General features: G+C 38.7%; 1 protein-coding gene across 6 annotated transcripts in view; it reads right to left on the bottom strand.

The window, feature by feature from the left end:
- EYA1 (EYA transcriptional coactivator and phosphatase 1) overlaps positions 1-22,393 on the bottom strand; it is a 215,895-nt gene that overhangs the window by 68,681 nt on the left and 124,821 nt on the right. For all 6 annotated transcript variants that reach the window (XM_067553627.1, XM_067553628.1, XM_067553624.1 and 3 more), the window contains 4 exons: positions 17,353-17,430; positions 12,225-12,294; positions 11,786-11,931; positions 7,089-7,211 (listed from right to left, as the gene is read on the bottom strand). In XM_067553627.1, the coding sequence (XP_067409728.1) occupies positions 7,089-7,211; positions 11,786-11,931; positions 12,225-12,294; positions 17,353-17,430 (417 nt within the window). The remainder of the gene's footprint in view (positions 1-7,088; positions 7,212-11,785; positions 11,932-12,224; positions 12,295-17,352; positions 17,431-22,393) is intronic.

Genomic DNA, 22,393 nt, shown 5'->3' with positions numbered 1-22,393 from the left:
AAAGGGCAGCAACCCCATTCCAAATGTATTCCCCTCACTAGTTATGCACCCAACAGCAACACTGCTGCGAGCTGACACATATGGATACATAAGGTGAAATTAGAGGGACTGCAGGAAGCCTGTGATATGGCAGAACTGCTGACAGTTGCGCTGACAGGGTGGAATGAAGATGCAGAGATTAACTTGCATTATTTGTTTATAGCCTCCCCTCCTTCAAATGAGTTTTGAAACATAACGATAGTAAACAAAGATATACTGCAATCTAGGGAGAAAAACCTAGGGTGAGCAAAGGCGCTAAGGAGAAAAATTGAAAATTGAAAACAGATAGAAAGCAAGGTGCATAAATTCATTGCTCCCTTGCTCTGCTGAACACTACACTATTGTCTAAAATGGGCCAAGTGACCTCCAAATTGGTGAGACTGCTTTTGGTGCAATTGGTTGAGACATTGACATGATCCTGTGACCGGAGAAACCTTACAGGCTAGGTGACTCTGATGCTGTTGCAGGTTTGGGTTAAAAAGGTAATGTGAGATGAAAATAGTAAAAACATACTCTGAACTAATTCCAGGTTTAGGAAAGCAGCATTTCTTACACATCTAAATTGTACATTAATTGCAAGGAGTGCAGATCTGGGTGTTTGCTCTTCCTTTTTTTTTTTTTTTTAAATATATGTCAGGAACAATGTGCATCCCAAAAATAATGGGGTAAAAATATTTAAACGATTCAATTGTGAAAGTTAATAAAAACTTGTAGAATCCATTGCCACTAAAGACCTTGAATGCAGTGGGTTCGGAGGATGTCCAGAAGTGTTCTGAGTAAAAATACTATCTAAACATAATGTAAGACACAGTAACCATAAGAAACATTTAGAGTTTCTCCTGTAAATCTTTATTACTTTCCACTGTTAGTGCTAGGGCTGCGCAGCGGTTGATAGATGCTCATACTCCTGTAAGCTAAATCAGAGTGCTTCAGCGGAAGAGTTTGCATCCATGTTTGGCACTATGTACAGAGAAATAGAACTGATGAAAAAATACAATAATTTAAATTTAAAGTTGAAGGATCAACACTATTATTTTTATATTATCATAAGCCAGAGAGCCAGAATGAAGATGTAAAATCTTTTAAAATGCAAAAGTCTTCAAGCCTTTTTTTATTTCCATGAATGCCACAGTTAGGGGAAACAACTTTTTTAAAAAAATTAATTGATGCAGAAATACATGGCATTATAGGTATGTCATGCAAATTATTCTAAAAAAGAGCTGGGCCTCATATTTTAAAAGTTCTCCTTTAATTACTGCATTATCTTTTCAAAATGTGTGCTGGCAGATAATTTACAAGAATAAATGAAAAAAGTAATTGCACCCTGGTCAACATATCACCAAAAAAAAAAAAAAGTTTCTTTCATCTTATGGTCAGCATCGGCTCCTACGGAGGGGGGTGGGGGCTTCACAGACCGTAACAAACGTGAAACAGGTTTCTCAGAAACTGCTGTGTGGGCCACCCAAGGCTACTGGCCTAAAGTTGTTTTTTAAAATACTTCAGTTTCGCCACATTTTTTAATCAGCTGTGTCATGGCACAGACCATACTGTTCCTGTATTAGCTGAACAAACACAAAGAACTGTGAATATGTATGAAATATATAGGCTTACTGCAACAAACTGACCAACTATAGGACTTTCTAATGTGATAAAGGCTGTAAATTGCAGATTAAAGGTCTATTTTGCAAAGAACAAGGTCCCACATTAAAGCTAGGAATCTCAGTCAGCATATGAAGAATGCTGGAACCTGCTGGGACTAGCGTGCAGCTCCCATGTGCTGAACTTTTCTCCAGCACTTCTACAATAGACAGGATGCTGCCCTCCCCAGCCTATTTTCTATAGAAGTCCATTTGCTTTCCTTGATCAGCCTCCTTGCCATGGGCTATGTCTATCATCAGTGCACAATATAGGTGGCAGAAGTTAGGCTTTTCCCTGGAGAGCTGCACTAGGAAGGCCAGATGGGCTATTTAAACCCAACATTTCTTTCTTGTCCGTATGCTGTTTAAAAATCCTTGGCAAACTCTCCCTAGTTGTCCTAGTAACTGCTTGGCCATCCAGCACGATATTTTAAAACTCCATATCTTAACATTTACTTTTTATGGATGAATTCCCAAACCCATTGGTTAGCATATTCTGAATCATAACAAACTGTGTAACTAAGAGCAGGAGCACTCATAAATTTAACATGACTTACAGCTGAATGATACATTGATATAAAGTAATGTATACTTTTATCACAATTATATACAGAAAAGAACATATATTTCTTGCTTTCTTGCTTTTTTTAAAAAACAGAACTGCTTAGCTGCAGGTGTGGTCCTTCTTTCTACTTTTGATTCCTTTACATTCTTCTAGCCACCACCACCAGCCTGCTGTCTATTCCATTTATTCTGACTGAGCATTCTCCACAAACATACCATCAATTCAGAAACTATGGGCTCAGGCCTACAGTCTTTAGTCAAGTGAGTGGTCCTTTGACACCAATGAGACTGCTTACACAAGTAAGAGCTCCAGGATCACACCACAGAACACTTACTAAAAGGGGAGGTAAGTAGTACGGTAGTTACCAAGAAGTAATTTTCCCCCTCTGAATGTAAGGATGAAAAATTTAAAACAAACAGAAGCCCAAGTACCAAGATAACGTCTGTGTGGACACTTACACAGTCATATGCCTCATGATGAAGGCTCTACTTAAATTGCGATATTGCAGATTCCACAATATTAGGCTTCCACTGCAATTTTGACAATGGAAGCCCAGCCAGGAGTGGGGCTGACAGTGGGAGCGCCGGGCAGCCAACAGCAGAAAAGTAATAATGGACTTTATTACTTTTCTGCAATTTTCCATGGCTTGTCCACAACTCAGCTGCAATTTTTTGACAATCATCCTGCAATTCAAGCAGGGCCTTACTCATGATTTTCAAAGTTGGCAGCTTTTCCTTTAGCAATCATTTGGCTACTCACCATGCCAGAATTTTAGTATGGACAGAACAGGCACTGTGAAATTGCCTGCACATGTACTACAGATGCAGCACACCTACATTTTAGGTGACATTTGCTTCTAATGGGAAGGGCCAGCATAGTGGCCTCCACACAATTTATGTGCGACAGATGTGGGTGCTAATCCCAATACAAAAGGGGAAGAGGCGTGGTGGCAGCACAGGCACACGAGCGGTTCAGGATTATCTGCAGCTCTACCTGCATCAGATAGGGATGCCATAGTGGTCCCAGATGCACCAGCCTGCTGGATTGTTTATGGCAAAAACATATGCCAGTGGCTCAGAAACCACACCAAGGGGATGAGGAGCAGTAGCAGCTGCTATTCCAGCCTCCAAGGAAAGGCTGCACTGAGAACCTGCAGCCTGCCCAGGCATTCAGAGAGGGGGAAAGAAGAATAAATCCATTCCCTCTCTAGAGGTCTCTGCACAAATCACAATGACTATGGTTTTGTGGGGGGAAGCTTAATTCCAACCTTAAAGAATAGCTTAAACATTGATGCTGTTGAATTTCCAGAACTAAAATGGTGAAAGAGAAACAAACATTCTTGTTTTTTTATAGCACCAATTAAGTCAGAATGAAAAATTCATAGGTTCACAGACTCCAAGGCCGGAAGGACCACTGTGTCATCTCCTGTACACCTCAGGTGATAGAACTTCCTGAAAACAATTCCTAGAGGATATATTTTAGAAAAACATCCAATCTTGATTTAAAAATTGCCAGTGACGGAGAATCCACTATAAGCCTTGGGCAACTATCCTCACTGTTAAAAATTAATGCCTTATTTCCAGTCTGAGTTTGTCTAGCTTCAGCTTCCAGCCATAGGATCCTGTTATACCTTTGCCTGTTTGACACGAGTTCATTATGAAATATTTGTTCCTTGTGTAATACTTAGAGACTGTAAACAAGTCACTTCTTAACTTTCTCTTTGTTAAGATACATAGATTGAGCTCTTTGAGCATCTTGTCTAATCTTTTAATCATTCTTGTGGCTCTTCTCTGAACCCTCCAATTTATCAGCGTCCTTCTTGAATTGTGGACACCAGAACAGGACACACTATTCCAGCAGCAGTCACATCAGTGCCAAATACGGAAGTAAAATAATCTCTCTACTCCTAAATACATGCACTCTATCACTGACCTGCACCCCCCAAACTGCAGCTATAGCCCCCAAAATTAAGCTAGTTCAAATGTTTCTAAAATATAGAAAGACACACTAAAAGGATAATGACAAGTCAAATGTGGTGTAGAATAATCCTGTAACATATTATTCTTAGTATGGGTTTATCTAGATAAACATTTAGTTTGCAGCAAGTTTGGGTGTAAATCTACCCAACACCAGCCTGCTACGCTAAGTATCAGCGTGGGTCCCGCTGATGTACACTAACAGTTCCTAGTGCACTTTGATCTACTCTCCTTTCAAAGTGGGGTAGACCAAAGCATACTAAGGAACCATTAGAGCATGGCAACAGAGTCCACACAAACACTTTGCACATGGCAGGTTAGTGCGAGGTAGGTTTATACCCTAGATTGTCATGAACTGAGGGTTCATTTACACAAGCCCTAACTGTAAGAACAAAATTCCTAGGAAGGTTGTGGTTTTTCTCTATCTCCCTAATAACTCCTTCAGCATTTCATTTGGACAACCCGCCCTCCCCTCCCCCCCCACACATATCCACTACAACTTTCTTTAGGGACCCCACAGGGCTTCAGTTTTGGCAACCTCCTCTTCTCCCTCTATACCTTGTTTCTGGGTGATTTCATTTGCAAACATGACTTAACTGATGACTTATAGTTCACTCTCTGCACTCATTGACTTTTCTTCTTCTGGTCAAAATAAAATTGTGGGCTATCTTTCTGACATCTCCTTGCAGATGTCTAGCCATCAGCTTCAGTTTAATAATGCCAAAACAAAACCTCTAATCTTTTCCTTCAAATCCTCTCTTCTCTGAGTCACTGTGGACACTACCACCAACCTTCCGGTCTCTCACCCTCATAACCTGGGTCCTGTCTTTGATCCACCTCTCTATATCTTTATATCCAGGCAGTTTTTAAATCTTGCTACTGCTTCTTAGATAACATCTTTAGGATCTGGCCTTTCCTCTTCATCCACACAGTTAAAGCTCTTATCTGGAACCTCATCATTTCATGTCTCCAATATTTCAACCTCTTTTCTCTGACACTGACAAATCCCATCTTACCCCACTTCTACCTCTTCAAAAACAGAATATTTCTCTGACTCATTTCAAGCATGTCATCGCTCTCTTTTCATCCCTCCACTGGCTCCCCATTCACTGCATCACTTTCAAGATCTTTCAAAACATATGCCCACCCTATTTATCATCTCCCTGTTGTGATGTTGACTTTTGCTAGCACTCTCCCAATGATGCCAGTCTCCATCATCCATTTGTAAATTTTCCAACAAGCCCCTTCTCTCTTTCTGCCATGTTGGTTGTAGCTTCCTCATTGCACTCCCTCAAATCTCTTTCCTTAAAGTTATCCTCTGCCATGATGCCTACAAAAAACTCAAAAGTGGTTAGACAGTTGGTGTGCTGCAACAACTGTTTATCATGCTAACTATCGTCATCTCATTGTTACATGGTTTTCCCCAAGTCCCCATCTGAGACTCTAAAAACCAGATTTTTAAATGTATCTAGATATCTTGCTACCATGGGTGTTAGATGCCAAAATACCTATAGAAATCTAGCCCTACGCTCTTCGGGGCATTGGCTGCTTTTTGTTAGGTATCTACACAGTGCCCAACACAACAAGGTCCTGATGCAAGATTGTGGCACAAAGGCATTACTGGAATACACATTATTAACAACAATAATAATATGCTCTTCAGCACAAATATTTCATAGGGAGAATGGATTATAAACTTTTTGATAGAATCAGCCTTCTGGGAGTTCTTTGTATAATCACTGATGAGTATTCTAAGCTCTTACTCCAGCAAGTCAGTTTTCTTCAGTTCTAATGATGTGGCTATTAGCAGAGAGTGAAACCAATAACCTGGTTATGATTATTCCCATTCAGACTGGAAAACCTTTAATTACCATATAGATAAAAGTAAATACACTAATTTGGTACTGTCTTGTGTCCTGCCTGCTGGGATGCAGCATACCTAGACCTATACTTAAGAAGCTATGTGTCAGATGGGTCTGCTTCAGAATATCTGACCATGTGTTAATTATATGTAGAAACTGTAAGAGATATCATAAAAACTGGTGCCAACATTTTCAGAAATGGCCTTCAATTTTGCATGCCTGAGATGCCCTAATCTTTCTTTTCAGAGGTGCTCAGCCCTGACAACTTCTACTAACTGCAACTGGAGAAATGTGTACTCAGCACCTCTGAAAATCAGGCCAAAGATGTCCCAAGTTAGGTACCCAAAATAAGAGGCCACTTATGAAAATTTTGGCCTAGATGGATGGTCAGATTTCAGAACTAGACAAAGTCAGTTACTGAATGACAGGTAGGAATATGCATGCTACATTTAGAACACAGGAAAAAAAAAGTATTTTAATGCCATATTTAAAATAAGTAAGTGCATCTAAAAATGTAATTGACAATATTAGCTAGCACTTATAAAGCGTTACCCCTTTATACAAAAAAACTATGCAAATGTTAATTAACTCTTACAAAGGCTCTAAAAGGGACAAAAATACTTACCTGTTTTACAGATAGAGAATACAGACTCAGGTGTTAAGTTAAATCTTGTCACTTCCTAAATTCTGTAATCATGACAAGTTTTTCCAGTGCTATGTTCTGAAGCACACTAGTTCACTATTTATTAACATAAAATTATTTGTTGCAATAAGACTAGAGTCTGTACGTTAAAATGCTAATTTAATCATTACAGGTGGACTTTTCAAAAGCAGGGAGGATTGGGCTTAACTCTGCTCTCCCATTAAAGTCAGTGGGAGTTTTACTGCAGAGAGTTAGGCCAATGCAGTTTTGAAAATCCCATCCTAAATTGATATTTGGTTTATTCTAAAAGGAAAATGAATAGAACAATGAAATATAATATAAATGGTAATACGTATTTATACAGACCTTGCATTTGGTAGCTATATGGTGCCTGTCCTGGCTGAGGAGTGCTAAAGCTTGTACCATAGCTTAGAAATCCTGTCTGTCCAGGTGACTGCGATTGTGACAATCCACCTTCTGTCTTGATGCCTGCCCACAATGCACCTAAATCAGTTAGTGATAGCAAATCTATTTGTTCATATTCAAAAACTGACAGAAAATAAAACCACATAACTAGCAGTACTTTAAACATACACCTAGTCAGCAATCGCTGCCTGCATTTTTATAATGATGCTAGGGGTATGCGCAGTGGAGGCAAAGGAGAAGCTGCATGTAAAATGAAAGTTTCCCCAGGGACAGTTTCAGCTCAAAACTGTGATTATTAAAAATCAAGGATCGCCAGAGAAATGAATATATGGCAAGTTGCCCTTTCCAGAAAGTTACATAATTTTTATTCATTTCCTGCCAACTCACTCAAAAGCTAACATTTCCATAAGTTCATGAATTTCATAGATGGCAGAACACCAATTTCATATAGTTTCAATGAAGTGTAACATAACCCACTCCTTTTCATTACATAACTATTGAGATTTGCTTTGGGCAATATTTATGGATAAAGGATCAACAGTCATACATTTAGGTTACACAGTTCCAACGAGACTTTTACAGATATAAAAAGAAAATCCTCTTTAAAAAGTGATTAAATTAGGCCTATTACCACATAATATGCATTTTGAAAGTTGGTATGTATTGTAAAATATATACTGTTTTTAACCAATAGACCAAAATAGACATAAAGGATGCTAAATATGCCTTAAGGAAGACCTTTCAAACAAGGAGACTACAGCGAAGCCTCATTAATCTGCACAAATGATGGGGAAATCCATTACAAATTATGCTCTAACTAACAAAATTCAGCCTGATCCAAAGTCAACTGAAATGGAAAGACTCGTACTGACCTGAATGGGCTTTGGATCAGGACCTAAATGAATACGCAATAAATATCAAGTATTTGGACACCATAGTTTAATTTTAGCTATTAGTGATATTTCATAATGCATATTTTAAAAAAATAATAGCCTTAGAAATATAATAGCAATATGAGTAATGTAAGTCTTAGATCTTATTGCAGCATTCTCTGATTACCTCTTTGCTCAGAGGCCATCATTATTTGGGGTGAATTATAAAGTGTGGATGAGTAGAACTCTTTTGTAGATGACAAACTATATATCCATTTACTTTTTGGTTCAAGTTTTAAAAACTGAAGTCCTCTATGATGTATGAAGGCGGGAGGTACAAAAAGTCATTACACATGTACAATATGCATTTATATGCCCAACACAATTCTACATGCATGGCTGCATATTTTTCATGTGCTCCTGAGACCCTATTTTGAAATTATGACCCTTCACTTTTTTATAATTTCTTCTACATAACTGCCAAAGTAATTTGTGTTTAAATAAGAGTTGTTTCCCCTTGCTGTTCCCCTTTCGCTTCTACTTCACCCTGCAATTAAATCATAATGATGAATCTGACACATGGTCCCACTGTGAAACTTTCATTTTTATAGTGTTGATATCAACAATTCCTAGGGACATTATCCTCCTCTTTCATAATTCAAAAGACCTTTGTAATCCTCATTTGAATTTCTTTTTTTAAATTAGTTTAAACTGAGATCAAGTTTAGAAATTTTAGCTCCTGCTTCAACTCCCAGCTTCTGAGTGTGTGCTGGGAGCATTTCTCCCAGTTCATGCCTCCTTCCAACATGAGGACAGACAAGGGACATAGCAGGTAGAAAGTAAAAGGTGGATGCCAATTGGAAGATGATGTGCCACTGACAGCTTCCAATTCTGCAAACTTCTAAGGACTAAGGAGAAGAGTCTCACCTCCCGACACCCCACAACTCCTTGTCTGCTTTTCTTCAGTGGCTTTACCTACCAGCTTTTCATACACCCTTACCTTCTCTTTTTCTCTTCACTAGCCCAGACGTGCAAAGAGAGGTAAGGTGGAGGGGTGTATGAATCGGGATCAAAGGGGAGAAGAAACTGGTTAATGAAGACTTTACAATATGCCACTAAGGAAACACAGGCAGACAGCGGTAGAGTGTCTCAGGAAATGAAAAGCTACATTTCTCCAGCCTCCTCAGTCGCTTTGCAGAACCAGAGCCAGCAGCTCCCTAGAAGCCACTTGTCAGTGGTATATCCTTCCATCCCACTTCCTGCTTCCATGATTTCAGCATGGTGAAGATGTGGGACGGGGGAAAGAGAGAGACTAGGCCTTTGCCTAGCAGATACTTAAGTACGGCTCTGAGTGGTGCTTCCTGTGCCTTCAGAGCAACACCTTTTGAATAACTGCACATATTCTCACTTTCTAATCAATGGTTGTGAATAGGCCTCATCTACTCTAACTGAATGGATTTTGTTTACACCTACCCTCCCCATTGTTGTTTCTTACCCTTGGATGTATATATATACCGCCTATCTGATTTCTATTTCATGCATCTGATGCAGTGGGTTGCAGCGCACGAAAGCTTATGCCTGCAGAAATTTGATAGTCTTTAAAGTGCTACAAGACTCTCATTGTTTTTGCTGTATACAGATTAACACGGCTAACCCTCTGGAACTTTTTGCCTCAATCAAGGAGCTGAGAAAGGGCTGGGATTTTAATTTTCAACCTCAATTAAAAGTGACATAAAATTAATAAATTCTAACTGGAATTTTAGAGAACATAGTCTTTCAAATTTTGACAAGTCTTTTTTGGTACGTCCCTGGCCAGCTGTACACTATAAACTTACATTGGTATAACTACATCACTCAAGGGTGTGAAAAATCCCCACCCCTTAGAGACGCAGTTATATCGACCTCACCCCCTTGGGCTTTTCCCGTCGACATAGCTACTGCCTCTCACGGAAGCGGATTAACTACACCGATGGGAGATGCTCATCTTCACAGTAGCCTCTTCACAAAGCACTGCTGTGCTGCTGCAGTGTGTTAAGTGTAGATCTGCCCCCAGACGTTAAAAAAAAAAAAAAAAAAAAAAGAGAGAGAGAGACCTAAAAAGCAAATTTTCTCCTTTCAGATGAGCAACATTTATGCTAACTCTGCTATTTTGCTCATTCTACAAGTATTGGAACCCCAAGGCATAGAGAGAGAAAAAGACAAAGCACACACCAGAAAATGGGATCCATCCACAGACCCAGGAAGAGAATGTTATGTATAATAAGGCTCCAATCCTGCTTGCTTTGTGCACATGAGCAGTCCAATTGTCTTCAGTGTGATTGCTCATGTGAGCACAGACTGCATGACTGGGGCCTAAAGATGTACCTAAATGTAACTGTACACAAGGAAATACTCATATCAACTCCCACAGTAGGTGTTCTTTTTAATACTACTATTAAACAACAAGATACATAGATAAAAGAACCTAGGTCCACGTAGGTGGACATGTAGGAAAATAAAAAAGGCAATAAGACATATGACTTAACCAGTTTTTCAGTTGTAAAAAGAAGTTATGTAATGCAAAATGTGCAAGACAAAACTAACCAAAGTCCTAGGCACTGTGGATGGATGCGGCAGAAAAAAAAGCAAGAGACTAGTAGCCAACTCAGCTAGTAGAGGCCAAATAGAGCAACTCACATACAGAGCACTGGCGATAGGGAGGCAGCTAAATTAAGAGGTTGTAATCCAGGCCCCATTGAAGTCAATGCAAGTTTTACCACTGACTTTAATGGGGCTAGGATTTCACACAGAAGAACCAAAGGAACAAGATAAGCAACCGCCTGGGCTGCCCAAGCCACCAAAGATAGCCAAGGACCAAGAGAGGTCTCAAACAAGAGAAACATACATTTACAGTATATGTCAGAAAAAATACATTATCACCAATGAAAATATATTTTAAATATTATACAAATGAAATATTTTAGATGTTTAAAATATGCAGAAAAGAGCTGAAATATAATAAATATATTTATAGCCTTTGGTTTTTTTTAAATATATATCAACATATGCACTACACAGAGGAACAATGTAAAAAATGCAGTTGGATTACATATCATCATACTGTCAGCGTTTTAGAGTTTTAATGGCATTTACTTCAATTTCCACCACTGCAGAATTCCAAAACTACTCAAATTAAACTTCTTGGGTCTGATCCTCAGCTGATATAAATCAGAAGAGCTTGATCAGTTTCACTGGAACTACTCTAATTTATACCAGTTGAGCATCAAGGCCTGTAATTATCAATTTATCCTTGTATGTACATGGATTGCACAATTCTTACTGAAGTCAACAGGAGTTGGAGAGGGCAGTACTAGCTCCTTAAATCTTACATTTCCCCTTTGTCCATTTCTATCATAAATGAAACATTTGATGAATGCATCTCTTTCCGATCAATTCCCTTGGTTTCTATTAAGGGTAGCATTAAAAAACCCAGAAATAAAAGATAATAATAAATATTCCACGGGAGGTTAGAATAGTTGATATGGATTTGTCTCAGTCAAATTTGTCATGTACATTTTTAATTAGTCTCCAGTAAATTATATTAAGTATATTAAGCTTTCCCCATCTCAACAAAAGGGAACTGAATGTACATATTTTACTACAAACATGCACATGAACAGTTGTCATATTATACCCAGAGAAAACACTTTCTAAGGCTCCGACAGCTTTCTGGGTAAAAAAATTTTACCCCAAAATTAAATAATATTGATACCAACTCTTACTCACCATATGAAGGGATTCCATAGGGCTGGCCTGGCTGTGGGTATGTGGCATAAGCGGTAGCTTGCTGCATCCCTGTCGTAAACTGCGTCTGCCCATATGCCGCCATAGTTTGTGAGGAAGGGGTAGGAAGAATATGTGGATATGGTCTGCTATTGATTACAAATGACAGAAAATAGCATTTGTAATAGACATACAAGTCCTTGTGTTAACTGACAGCCTTATTATAGTTACTTGATTAACACACAGTCATAGACTGCATGAGAGAACAGAAGCTCTAAATAATCTTTAAAATACAAACTTTACTCCAATAAAATCACACATGTTCTCAAAAACAATCTTTGGGTTCAGCTGTGATTTAACAGATTAACCCAATTAAGATGCTAAATGAGGTTAAAATCTGCTCATTTATTCAATTAATTATTATTTAAAGAAGATATCTTACTTGGAAGGATAAATCTGTGGTGGGGAGAACTGATGAGTTTGTCTTGGGCTGAAGCCACTGCTTCCAATTGCTGCACCAAGGAGAAAAGAAAGCACATCCAAATGTAAACACACATATCTAAGCTAAGGATTACTTTTTGCTAACAGAATTTCAGTTTTAAGTAAGTCCAAATATCATTAATATTTTGACTTATAAAAATAATGTTTTAATACCAATTAAATACCATATACCAATACAGGAATGTTCAATATTAAAATTAAATGCTTGATTAAAATTTTCAAATTCTAAATTGCCCCTCTTTGTACAACTCCAGAGCAATTAATTATTTTTGCTTGCAGGCAGACAACATTTTTAAGGGAAACAAATTATTCTCAAATGATTGCCAATGGAAATCATTTCCTTCCACATTTTCGAAGGTTTATGATACTTCAGCACAATCTTTTATTAATGTTAAAATATCATAGAATCATAAAAATGTAGGACTGGAAAGGATCTCAAGAGGTCATTTAGTCCAGCTCCCTTCACTGAGGCAGAACCAAGTAAACCTAGACCACCCTGACAGGTGTTTATCTAACCTGTTCTTAAAAACCTCCAGTGATGGGGATTCCATAACCTTGGAAGCCGATTATAGACCTTAAGTACCCTTATAGTTAGAAAGTACTCCTAACATCCAGCCTAAATTTATCTTAGTGCAGATTAAGCCCATTACTTCCCTCAGTCTGTCTCAAGACTAAGTAAACCTAGTTTTTGTAACTCTTCCTCATGGGTCAGATTTTGTTGCTCTCCTCTGGACTCTCTCCAATTTGTTCACATCTTTCTTACAGTGTGGTGTCTAGAATTGGACATAGTACTCCAGCTGAGGCCTCATCAGTGTCAAGTATAATGGGACAACTACCTCCTTTGTCTTACATACAAAACTTCTGTTAATACACCCAGAATGAAGTAGCCTTTTTCAAAACTGCATCACATATTCAATATTCATATTCATATTAATAATTCATATGACTTATATTCAATTTGTGATCCTCTATACCCCCCATATCCTTTTCGGCAGTACTACCACTTAGCCAGTTATTCACCACTTTGTAGCAGTACATTTGATTTTTCCTTCCTCAGTGTAACACTCTACACTTGTCTTTTATTGAATTTCATCTTGTTGATTTTAGACCAATTCTCTAATTTGTCAAGGTCATTTTGAATTCTAATCCTATCTTTCAAAGTGCTTGTGACCCCTCGAAGCTCGGTGTTATCCGCAAATTTTATAAGCATATTCTGCACTTCATTATCCAAGTCATTAATGAAAATGTTAACTAGTACCAGGACAGACCCTGGTGGCACCTCACTAAATACATACTCCCAGTTCGACAGCAAATCACTGATAACCACTCTTTGAATATGATCTTTCAACCAGTTCTGTACCCATTTTATAGTACTTTCATCTAGACTACATATCCCTGGTTTGCTTCTGACAATGTCATGTGAGACTATATCAAAAGTCTTACTACAATCAAGATATATCGCTTACACAGCTTACCTCCTACTCCTAGGCCAGCAACCCTGACAAAGAAGGAAATTAGTCTGGTTTGGTGTTATTTGTTCTTGACAAATCCATATTAGCCATTATAACTTTATTATTTCCTAGGTGCTTACAAATTGATTGTTTAATAATTTGTTCCAGTATCTTTCCAGGTATCAAAGTTAGGCTGACTGGTCTATAATTCCCCTGGTCCTTTTTGTTCCCCTTTTTAAATATAAGCATTTGTTGTGCCCTTCTCCAGTCCTCTCAGACTTTACGTTCTCCATAAGTTTTCAGAGATAATCACCAACAGCTCTGAGAATGAATGCTTCAGCTGATTCCTTATGTACCCTAGAATGAATTTCATCAGGCCCTACTGACCTGAATATATCTAACTTCTCTATAATCTGTTCTTTCCCTATTTTGGCTTATGTTCCTTCTCCCTTGTTGTTAATACTAATTGTGTCAAGTATGTGATCACAATTCACCTTATAGTGAAGACCAAAGCAAAACAGGCATTAAACACCTGAGCCTTCTTGATGTCATCCATTATTAGCCCTGCTTCCCCACTAAGTAGAAGACCTACACTTTCCTTCATCTTTCTCTTGATCCTAATGTGTTTATATAACTTCTTATTGTCTTTTGTGCTCCTTGCTAGGTGTAATCTCTTTTATGCCTTAGCCTTTCAGATTTTTGTCCCTCTATGCTTTTGCTATTCTTTCATACTCCGCCTTAGCAATTTGTCTAAGTTTCCACTTTTTGTATTCAAAGATCTGTATTTTATAACAAAGTTTTAAGTATGTTTCCTGTTGAAAACATACAGGTAACTTCGTAGCATGTGCCTCTTTTTAAAATAATTCTGTAATAGATAGGCTATATTACATCTTTCACATTTATCTTCTTTCCTTGCACTATCTACTTTTTCTAATATATTTTCAGACTTTGATAACTTTCAGTATTTCATAAAGATGTCATCATGAAATAGCATATTGTCTTAATGAAACACTGTTAAATGTGTAAGGCCAACAAATTAACCTAACTTGACAGGTATATTTTTTCTGAAGTTCACAGATTAAGAGCTCCAAGTAGCTATTTATGACCCCACACCCAATTCCTGTTAACACAGGAGTTTTAAATCCATAAGACCTTTAACTAGATCAAATACTTTGTGACTTTTCAGGGCACTAAAGAGAAAGGAGGTTAGCTATGCATTTGTGTGTTGGGACTTCTGCTCATCATTATAGTATAAAATGCAAGGCCATGAACTTTGGAAGTGTATTAGCTGGACACAGGATGACTATAAGCTACCAATGTGATGTAACCATGAAAAAAGCAAATGTGATCCTAAATTGCAACAGGTGAGGAATTTCTATTAGAGGTAAGAAAGTATTAAGGCCATTGTACAAGGCACTGGTAAGACCTGATCTGGAATACTGCATACAGTGCTGTTCACCCATGTTCAAGAAAGAGGAATTCAAACTGGGACTGGTGCAGAAAAGGTATACTAGGATGATTAGGAAACTGAAGAGCGTATCTTACAAGAGGATACCAAAAGACCTTGGCTTGTTTAGCAAAACGAATTCTGAAAGGGGATGTAATACATCAGAGGGAGGGAGAAGGCTATTTAAACTAAAAGACAATAGTGGCGCAAGAACAAATGGGTATAAACTGGCTATGAGTAAATTTAGGCTAGAAACCATTAGAGCAATGCGGTTCTAGAACAGCCTCCCAATAGCAATAGAGGGGGCAAGCAACCTAACTAGTTTTAAAATGGGGCTTGATAAATTTATGAACAGGATTATATGACAATTATAATATAAAGATAGTAGAGGACTGGACTCAATGATCCAGGAGGTTCCTCCCAGTCCTATGTCCCTATTCTTTTCAGATATTCCAAGAAGAAAACTGCCTTCTCTCAGATTACTATTTGGGTTCCCCTTCTTCTCTATGCCCAAGATCTGTTTTGAGTCCCTCACTAGGAAGAGGTCAATTTCAGGTTGTGAGACCACTGTAAAATCTTTCCTGGCATCAGCCAACCAGAAAATTACACACCTATTGTCAGGTACTTGAGATCAAATAGAGCATGTACAATGCACCACCTGATATTATTTCTGAAGACAATCAAATCAGAATCTGATTTTGTCCCTATGAATCGTGCAGATTTGTTCTCAGCACTACAGAATTATTTCTGAGTGACCATTACCAAGAAAGACAACAAAGAAAATTTTTCTCATCTTCCCTTATCTTTATCTCATTTGTCCCAAGCCCAAACTAAATACACCTCAGCTGTATAATCTACATGATATATATTTACAAGAATCTCTGTAAATAATTTACAGTCTAAGAGTGTTCTCATGCACTGTGCTTTCAAACAGCTGTGAAAAAATGGAGATACAGAATTAAGACAATATCTTTCAGAGCAGTTAATGAATTGGCACCCGAGTCTGCCAAGGATTGTTAAAGCCCATATGATGGGTTCAACTGTTCCCCGCATCCATGTACAGCATAAGCTGTCATAGAATCAGTTATATCTACCCAATCTGGTGCAGGCCCAGCATAAAGACATAGAGGATCAATACAACAGGGCTCTGTTCTGTTACACCCTTCATCTTACCTCCAACATATCCCTCACATGCGCCCTACACTGGTGAAGGGTGAGTGTGCAATATAGAAGTGTGCGATCTAGAAGTTGCCTCTCTTGGGTTTATGCCAGTTAACAGTTACCCTCCACCAGAGAATTGTTTGCTGGCCAGCTACAGCCAGAATCTATCCTCTTTGCCCTGTTTGAGTGGTTTAAAAGGGATGGAATGTAATGTACAACCAATTCCTATCCCTCTTAAGTTCAAAATGTTGAGTTTAGATCTCTGAATGTACTTGCAGATATTACAGGCAGTTGTTGCCTGATCTTCAGGATATCAGCACACACATCTGTGGCCTACACCAATTAAGACACATTATTTGGTTAATTTTTAAAGTGAATCTTTAAAGTCAACATGAGTCTGCAATCATCACTATAATCACTATAGCTTTACTGCACCTCTCTGCAATCATGATTGTAATTTATGAGTTCAGAATTAGGTCCAAATTCCGCACGAGAAAGACAGTAATATATAAAGAACAGTGTTAATTCACATATTTTGGATTAATTTGCATCCTTTTCCCCTCCTTTTAGAGACCTATTGGCACAAATGGCAAATGTAAATAACTGCACATTATGGGGAATAGCCAGAATTCATGAGGCATCATAAAGATAAGCAAGCAAGGAGGAGGATTTCAGACTTTCATCTCATTTACAATGCAAACGAGATCATGCAGATGTGTATCTGATAGCCATCAGAAAACAAAAACACACAAAAAGAATTTGGGCCATAATACTGTCCTAATCCTGAAAGGAGCTCCCAGTGAAGTTACCCAGGGATATCAATGAGCTGATCTCGCATTCTTTATTCATGGAAAACTCCCATTGACTTTTGCCTGAGTAAGGTGTGTAAGATCAGGCCCAATGGAAGGTGTGACCTACACAACCTTTTATTTTTAACTTCTGCAGACAGTATTTAGACTGTAAGAGGGGAAGAAAACTGAAAGTGAAAAATATCTTTATTTATTCCTTACCTGATCCTGAGAAATTGTCTAAAGACCCGTCTGCTGTAGTCGTAGCAATCTCACTGCTGCTCATTGGTTCTGTTTTAACTAGAAATATAAATAATACATATTCTACATGCTCCTAATATTCGTGCACACATACACATGCACACACGTTATTCACAAAATACCACTAAAACACAACCTTCTAACAAATACCTGTATTTTTCATTTTATACACACACGCACACACACCTACCTTTTTCTGTCCCCAAGGAATAAGAGCTACTGTGACAAACTAGAAGATATCACCATGGATAGATCAACCAATGAGTCCCCATGAAACTTTGGGCACCCTTACAGTTCTTAATCCTTTAGAAATAACATATCTATAAGGGTATGTGTTAAGACCAATTCAGTGAGTCACTCTAGGTTGCAGAAGTAAGTGTTCAGAAATTATTTGAATGAGACACAAACTGAAGCACTCTCTTAATAGATTTCTTCTAAGGTTGGCTGAAAACCTTTTGCCCAAAATATTTTTGATGGAAAATTGGGTTTTCAACCAAACACAATTTTTTCATGAAAAGTGTCTGCTTTCATCTGAAAATTTCAGTAGTTTGAAGAACTGAATATCTAACAACTGATTTTTTTTTCAGCCAAAACCCAAATTGTTTCAGTATTCAAATTTTCTTTGGAAAAATCAGAATTTTCCATGGAAAATTTAGACAAACTTTTTCCTTCAATTTTCACTGAAATTTTCCATGGAAAAAATCCCTATTTTCCAACCAGCTCTAATTTTCCTTTCTCAAAGTAGAATTCTGCTCTGAAAAGGGATTGTATGAGAATGACAACTTCTTACTCAGCAACTCTGTCCTGTGTAGGCATGCAGCTATGTTGCTAGTTACTTTGTTGACAAAAAGGTTTTTACAATTTTTTATTTTGGTTTGCATGGCAGAGCCAACACAGATTTTTGAGAACAAAAGAGCTAGACTCTCTTCTGGCTCATGCTTCATCAACAGAATTATTATTCCTACCCTCAATTATTGCACTGCAACCTCACTTAGTGCCCACTTCCTCAAACGGTGGGCACAGATCTGCCCTTAATTTAGCATGGATGTAGATATGGGCAAAACTTAAAGGCAATGGCTTGCACAAGAAATCATTAAGACAACATAAGCAACCCTACAATGCCATTTCATCATACAAGCCTTTCCGAGTACACCACACTTTCAGCAACTACATTTATATCTTAAGCCTTGAATCCCAGGCAAAAATGATTTTGCATGGGAATTGGAACTGTCATTGGCAGGAATCCATGTGGCGCTTGCAAACTGGGCAGGGGTCTACTCACATATCTTTCTTTTTCTCTGTCCTTAGATCAAATCCCCATGAGATTGCCTATCTCCCATTTCCCCAACCATGACGAAAGTGGTGTAGGTATAGGTGCATGTTAGTGCAACTGTGTGATGTAATATAATTTATTCAGGGGCGAATTATTAGACTGACAGAAGGGGGCCATCCTTTCCAGACCAAACCCCTAGCTCTCTGGGCATGCCTTTTTCCCTCTTATTTGACCTTGGCCAAATGATCTATCACTAACCCCTCAAGCTTCTCCTTCTCCCCGGTTAATCTCTCTTTTCACTCCCATACAGGGTTCTTTGCCTGTAATCCCAACCTCATAGAAATCCACATCAGGCTCATGAGAGTTTATAAAGTCTAGGGCACTCATAGTTCAACTCCCCCACTACTTTTAATAACTAAATGATTCCACCCAAAAAAAAATCCCCCTTACTAGTTAAAGGGAGGGGAAACAGAGGCAGAAAGACAATGACTGCCCCACGGTCACATGATCAATGGCAGAGCCAAGAATAGAACCCTGGTCTTCTGAGTACACGTATCAGTCCAATTCCCAATCCACTGGACCATGCTGCCTCTCTACATGGTATGCACGTGTCCCTCTATGTATGATGATGTCACTCTCTACCCCACCCAATAGATTGTGACTCTTCCTAGCCCAATTTTCATAAAGCAGTTATGCTCACCTGAATGATGCTGGAGGCTTTGTTCTCTAGTTAACAAATGGGGTGGGGAAAAAAGAAAAGAAAAAGCTGAACCCATCTTGGGAGCTGCGATAGATGGAAGCTAATTTACACGAGCACTGTTTCCCCCAGCTCCTCCGCTGTTCACTACTGTGGAGCTCATTCTGTCCCTCTCTGGCCTTGTGGAATAGAATAACCTTCTTCCCAGAGATGGGCCACTGCATTGCTGGCATCTGCAGCAATTCAGGTGCTCTCATGGTCCAGAGATCTAATATATCATTTCTTCTAGAGAGTGCCTTTTTGGAGGAATATTAATTTTCTAACGGAAAGAAAATGCCATAGTTACTGTTGAAGTAAAAACCTGGTTCATATCTCCTGCTTGCATTTCATCTGGATTTCATATTTTTGTTACAGTGTCATTAAAGTGAAAAGCTGATCAGTCTAGCTTCACCCTCTGACTTAACTGCAATATTTTACTGTAATAACTTTTAGGGTTGAAAAAGTCTAACTATTTCTAAAACATATAATGCTTCCTGAAATAAAGGAGAAACAAATATGTAACATATATTGTAGCTGCATGGTCTAAGCAGGAAATGTAACACTAACTGATGACTGAAGCACTCAGAAATTTTTATACAAATTACCCCAAATTACTCTGCTATCCATCCCATCTCAACTGTTCTGTTTCTTGCATATATGAAAGACAAGAAAGTGTGGGTGCACAGAGTTCCTGATTTGGACTCTCATTTGTAAGTGTAATTTACACATAAGCTTTAATATATCTTTATTAGGAAGAATCATGATGACTTGCACAGAGCTTCATGCTGTACTTAATCAGTAATTTGATGGTGATGAATAGGAATTGAAGAGCCTTCCTCCCCCAAGCGGCCACAGTTTTATCAAGGTGCCAGCAAGTAATTGCGTACTTTGATCTGCCTGGGACCTAAGAAAGTATTGGTGGAGGCTCATAGTTTGTTATGCAAAGAAATAAATTCAGACATGATAGAGTAGCATTCCATCCTGCAGAAATCACTTACAACCAGCCATGGATTCTGACTGCAGAGAGGGCTGTCCAACCCATCCAAAAGACAAAGCGACCTACTGAATAGCGAATGCTCCCCCAGAAACTCAAAGAGAGAAGCGAGAAGAGTTTAGGAGATGAACTGGGAATAAAAGGTACAAACAAGAAGTGTAACTCTTTCAGAACACTGCTTCACTGATCTGTGTCTATCAAGTGGAAATATGGAGCTGTCTAAGGAAGCAAAACTCTGGAAAGTCATGGTACTTTAATCTGTTCATAGCAAATACAGTACCACCCTTCCTTACAGAATGTGCTATTTTTTCCCTGTTGCCTAATAAATGTTTCCTAAATGCGCTGCAGACTCTAGTTTCTCTACTTCTCTCTCATACATCAAAGTATCTGCAAGCTGCTCTAAGCCTTCACAGTATGTCACTGAGCAACCAGTGGGACTGGCACCACAACAATGCAGAACTTTATGCAAGTTTTCCAGGATGATTTTTAACAATGTGTTCAATTGTAAGAGAGGGAAGAAAGAGGGACTGGCTGACAGTTCCCACTGATGTTGCTCAGTAGCTATAATTGCATGTTAAGCTAGTAAATAGAGGAGACACTACTATTCACTAAGATATATTTTGTTTACTATCACCTCAATCAACTCCACCACTCAGGGTATGTCTACACTGCAATGTAAGCCCAGGGTTTGAACTCAGGCTCTGGCCTATTCTGTCTACACACAAATTGCACTAACCCAGGGCTCAGTGCTAGGGGGTTGGAGAGTCACAGGGGGATGGAGAGTCTGAGTCAAGACAGGACCCAAGGTTCAAGCCCTGTTGCAGTGTAGACTTGTGCTCTGGGAGTCTGCCAAAAGTCCCGTGGGCTTCTTTGTCCTCTGGCCAGTCACGTTTGGGGGACAATCAAGTTTTCAGACACAGTGCAGCATGAACAAAGGGCTAGACCAGCTACATTTTGGGAAGGCACTAGGAAGTCTGGGACATGGGCAGCTGCACTCGAAGCTGAATAATGCAGCCTAGACACTAGAATCTCAGGCTGGAATGAGAGTTCAACAATTCCTAACCTGGGGTTACAAATGAGTGTAGATGCTCAAGTCCTAGGTTAACAAATCCAGGGTCTGCTAAATCGAGTTCTACTAACCCTAGGCTTACATATCTTTCAAGGGCACAGCTCCAAGGTCTTTTCAGAAGTGAAATATTATCCCTCCTTCTTCACGGAGAGGGCACATATCTGAGTTGCTGAGTTTTTATGCTGGTAAAACACCAGTGGCACAAAGCTTCACTAAAACAGAGGTAAAGCAGATCCAGGCTATTAGTAGGAGTTCTAGGAATAGAACCCAGATGGGTTCTTTGCTGCAAAGATCCCCTGCTAAGGATCATCATCATCACGCACAACTCATTTAGATTTAGGTTTGTAAATCAAAGGAATCTGACAATCTGTGCAAGTGGAATGTCTGTGCCAAATGCTCTTTTGTAGAAATTTGACTTTCCCCATTATTTCTAATGTTTTTTTTTAAAAAAGCAAAACAGAACCAAGAAAAACAAAAAACAGTCTATTAGCCAAAAGCAAAAGGCTAGCAGATAAGAGTTCAGAAAGGGGCCTCTCTCTCTCTCTCTCTCTCACACACACACACACACACACACACACACACACACACACACACACACACACACACACACACACACACACACACACACACACACACACACACACACACACACACCATGCAAAAACTGGAGGTATCAAAGCTGCTGAGGAAGCATTAGATTTGTTGCATGTTGAACGACTTTAGTTGAAGACATGTTATTTAATATAAATTAAATGGATCCTATTTGTGCATAGATATTAAAAAAGTTTATCTAGAATGGCTCATATATTAGTTTTTGAGCACCACTAAGGGAAACAGCTATAAAACACAGCCCACAAGCATTATCTGGCTCACTTGTCAAGTAACAACTATTCCAATATCACTGTTGTCACATCACAAATGCACAAATAT

Source organism: Emydura macquarii, unplaced genomic scaffold (assembly GCF_026122565.2).
Source record: "Emydura macquarii macquarii isolate MOO-44397 ecotype Brisbane River unplaced genomic scaffold, CSIRO-AGI_Emac_v2 contig_1477, whole genome shotgun sequence".
In the NCBI taxonomy this organism is placed as follows: Eukaryota; Metazoa; Chordata; order Testudines; family Chelidae; genus Emydura; species Emydura macquarii.
This window is presented reverse-complemented; position numbering and strand designations above follow the sequence as displayed.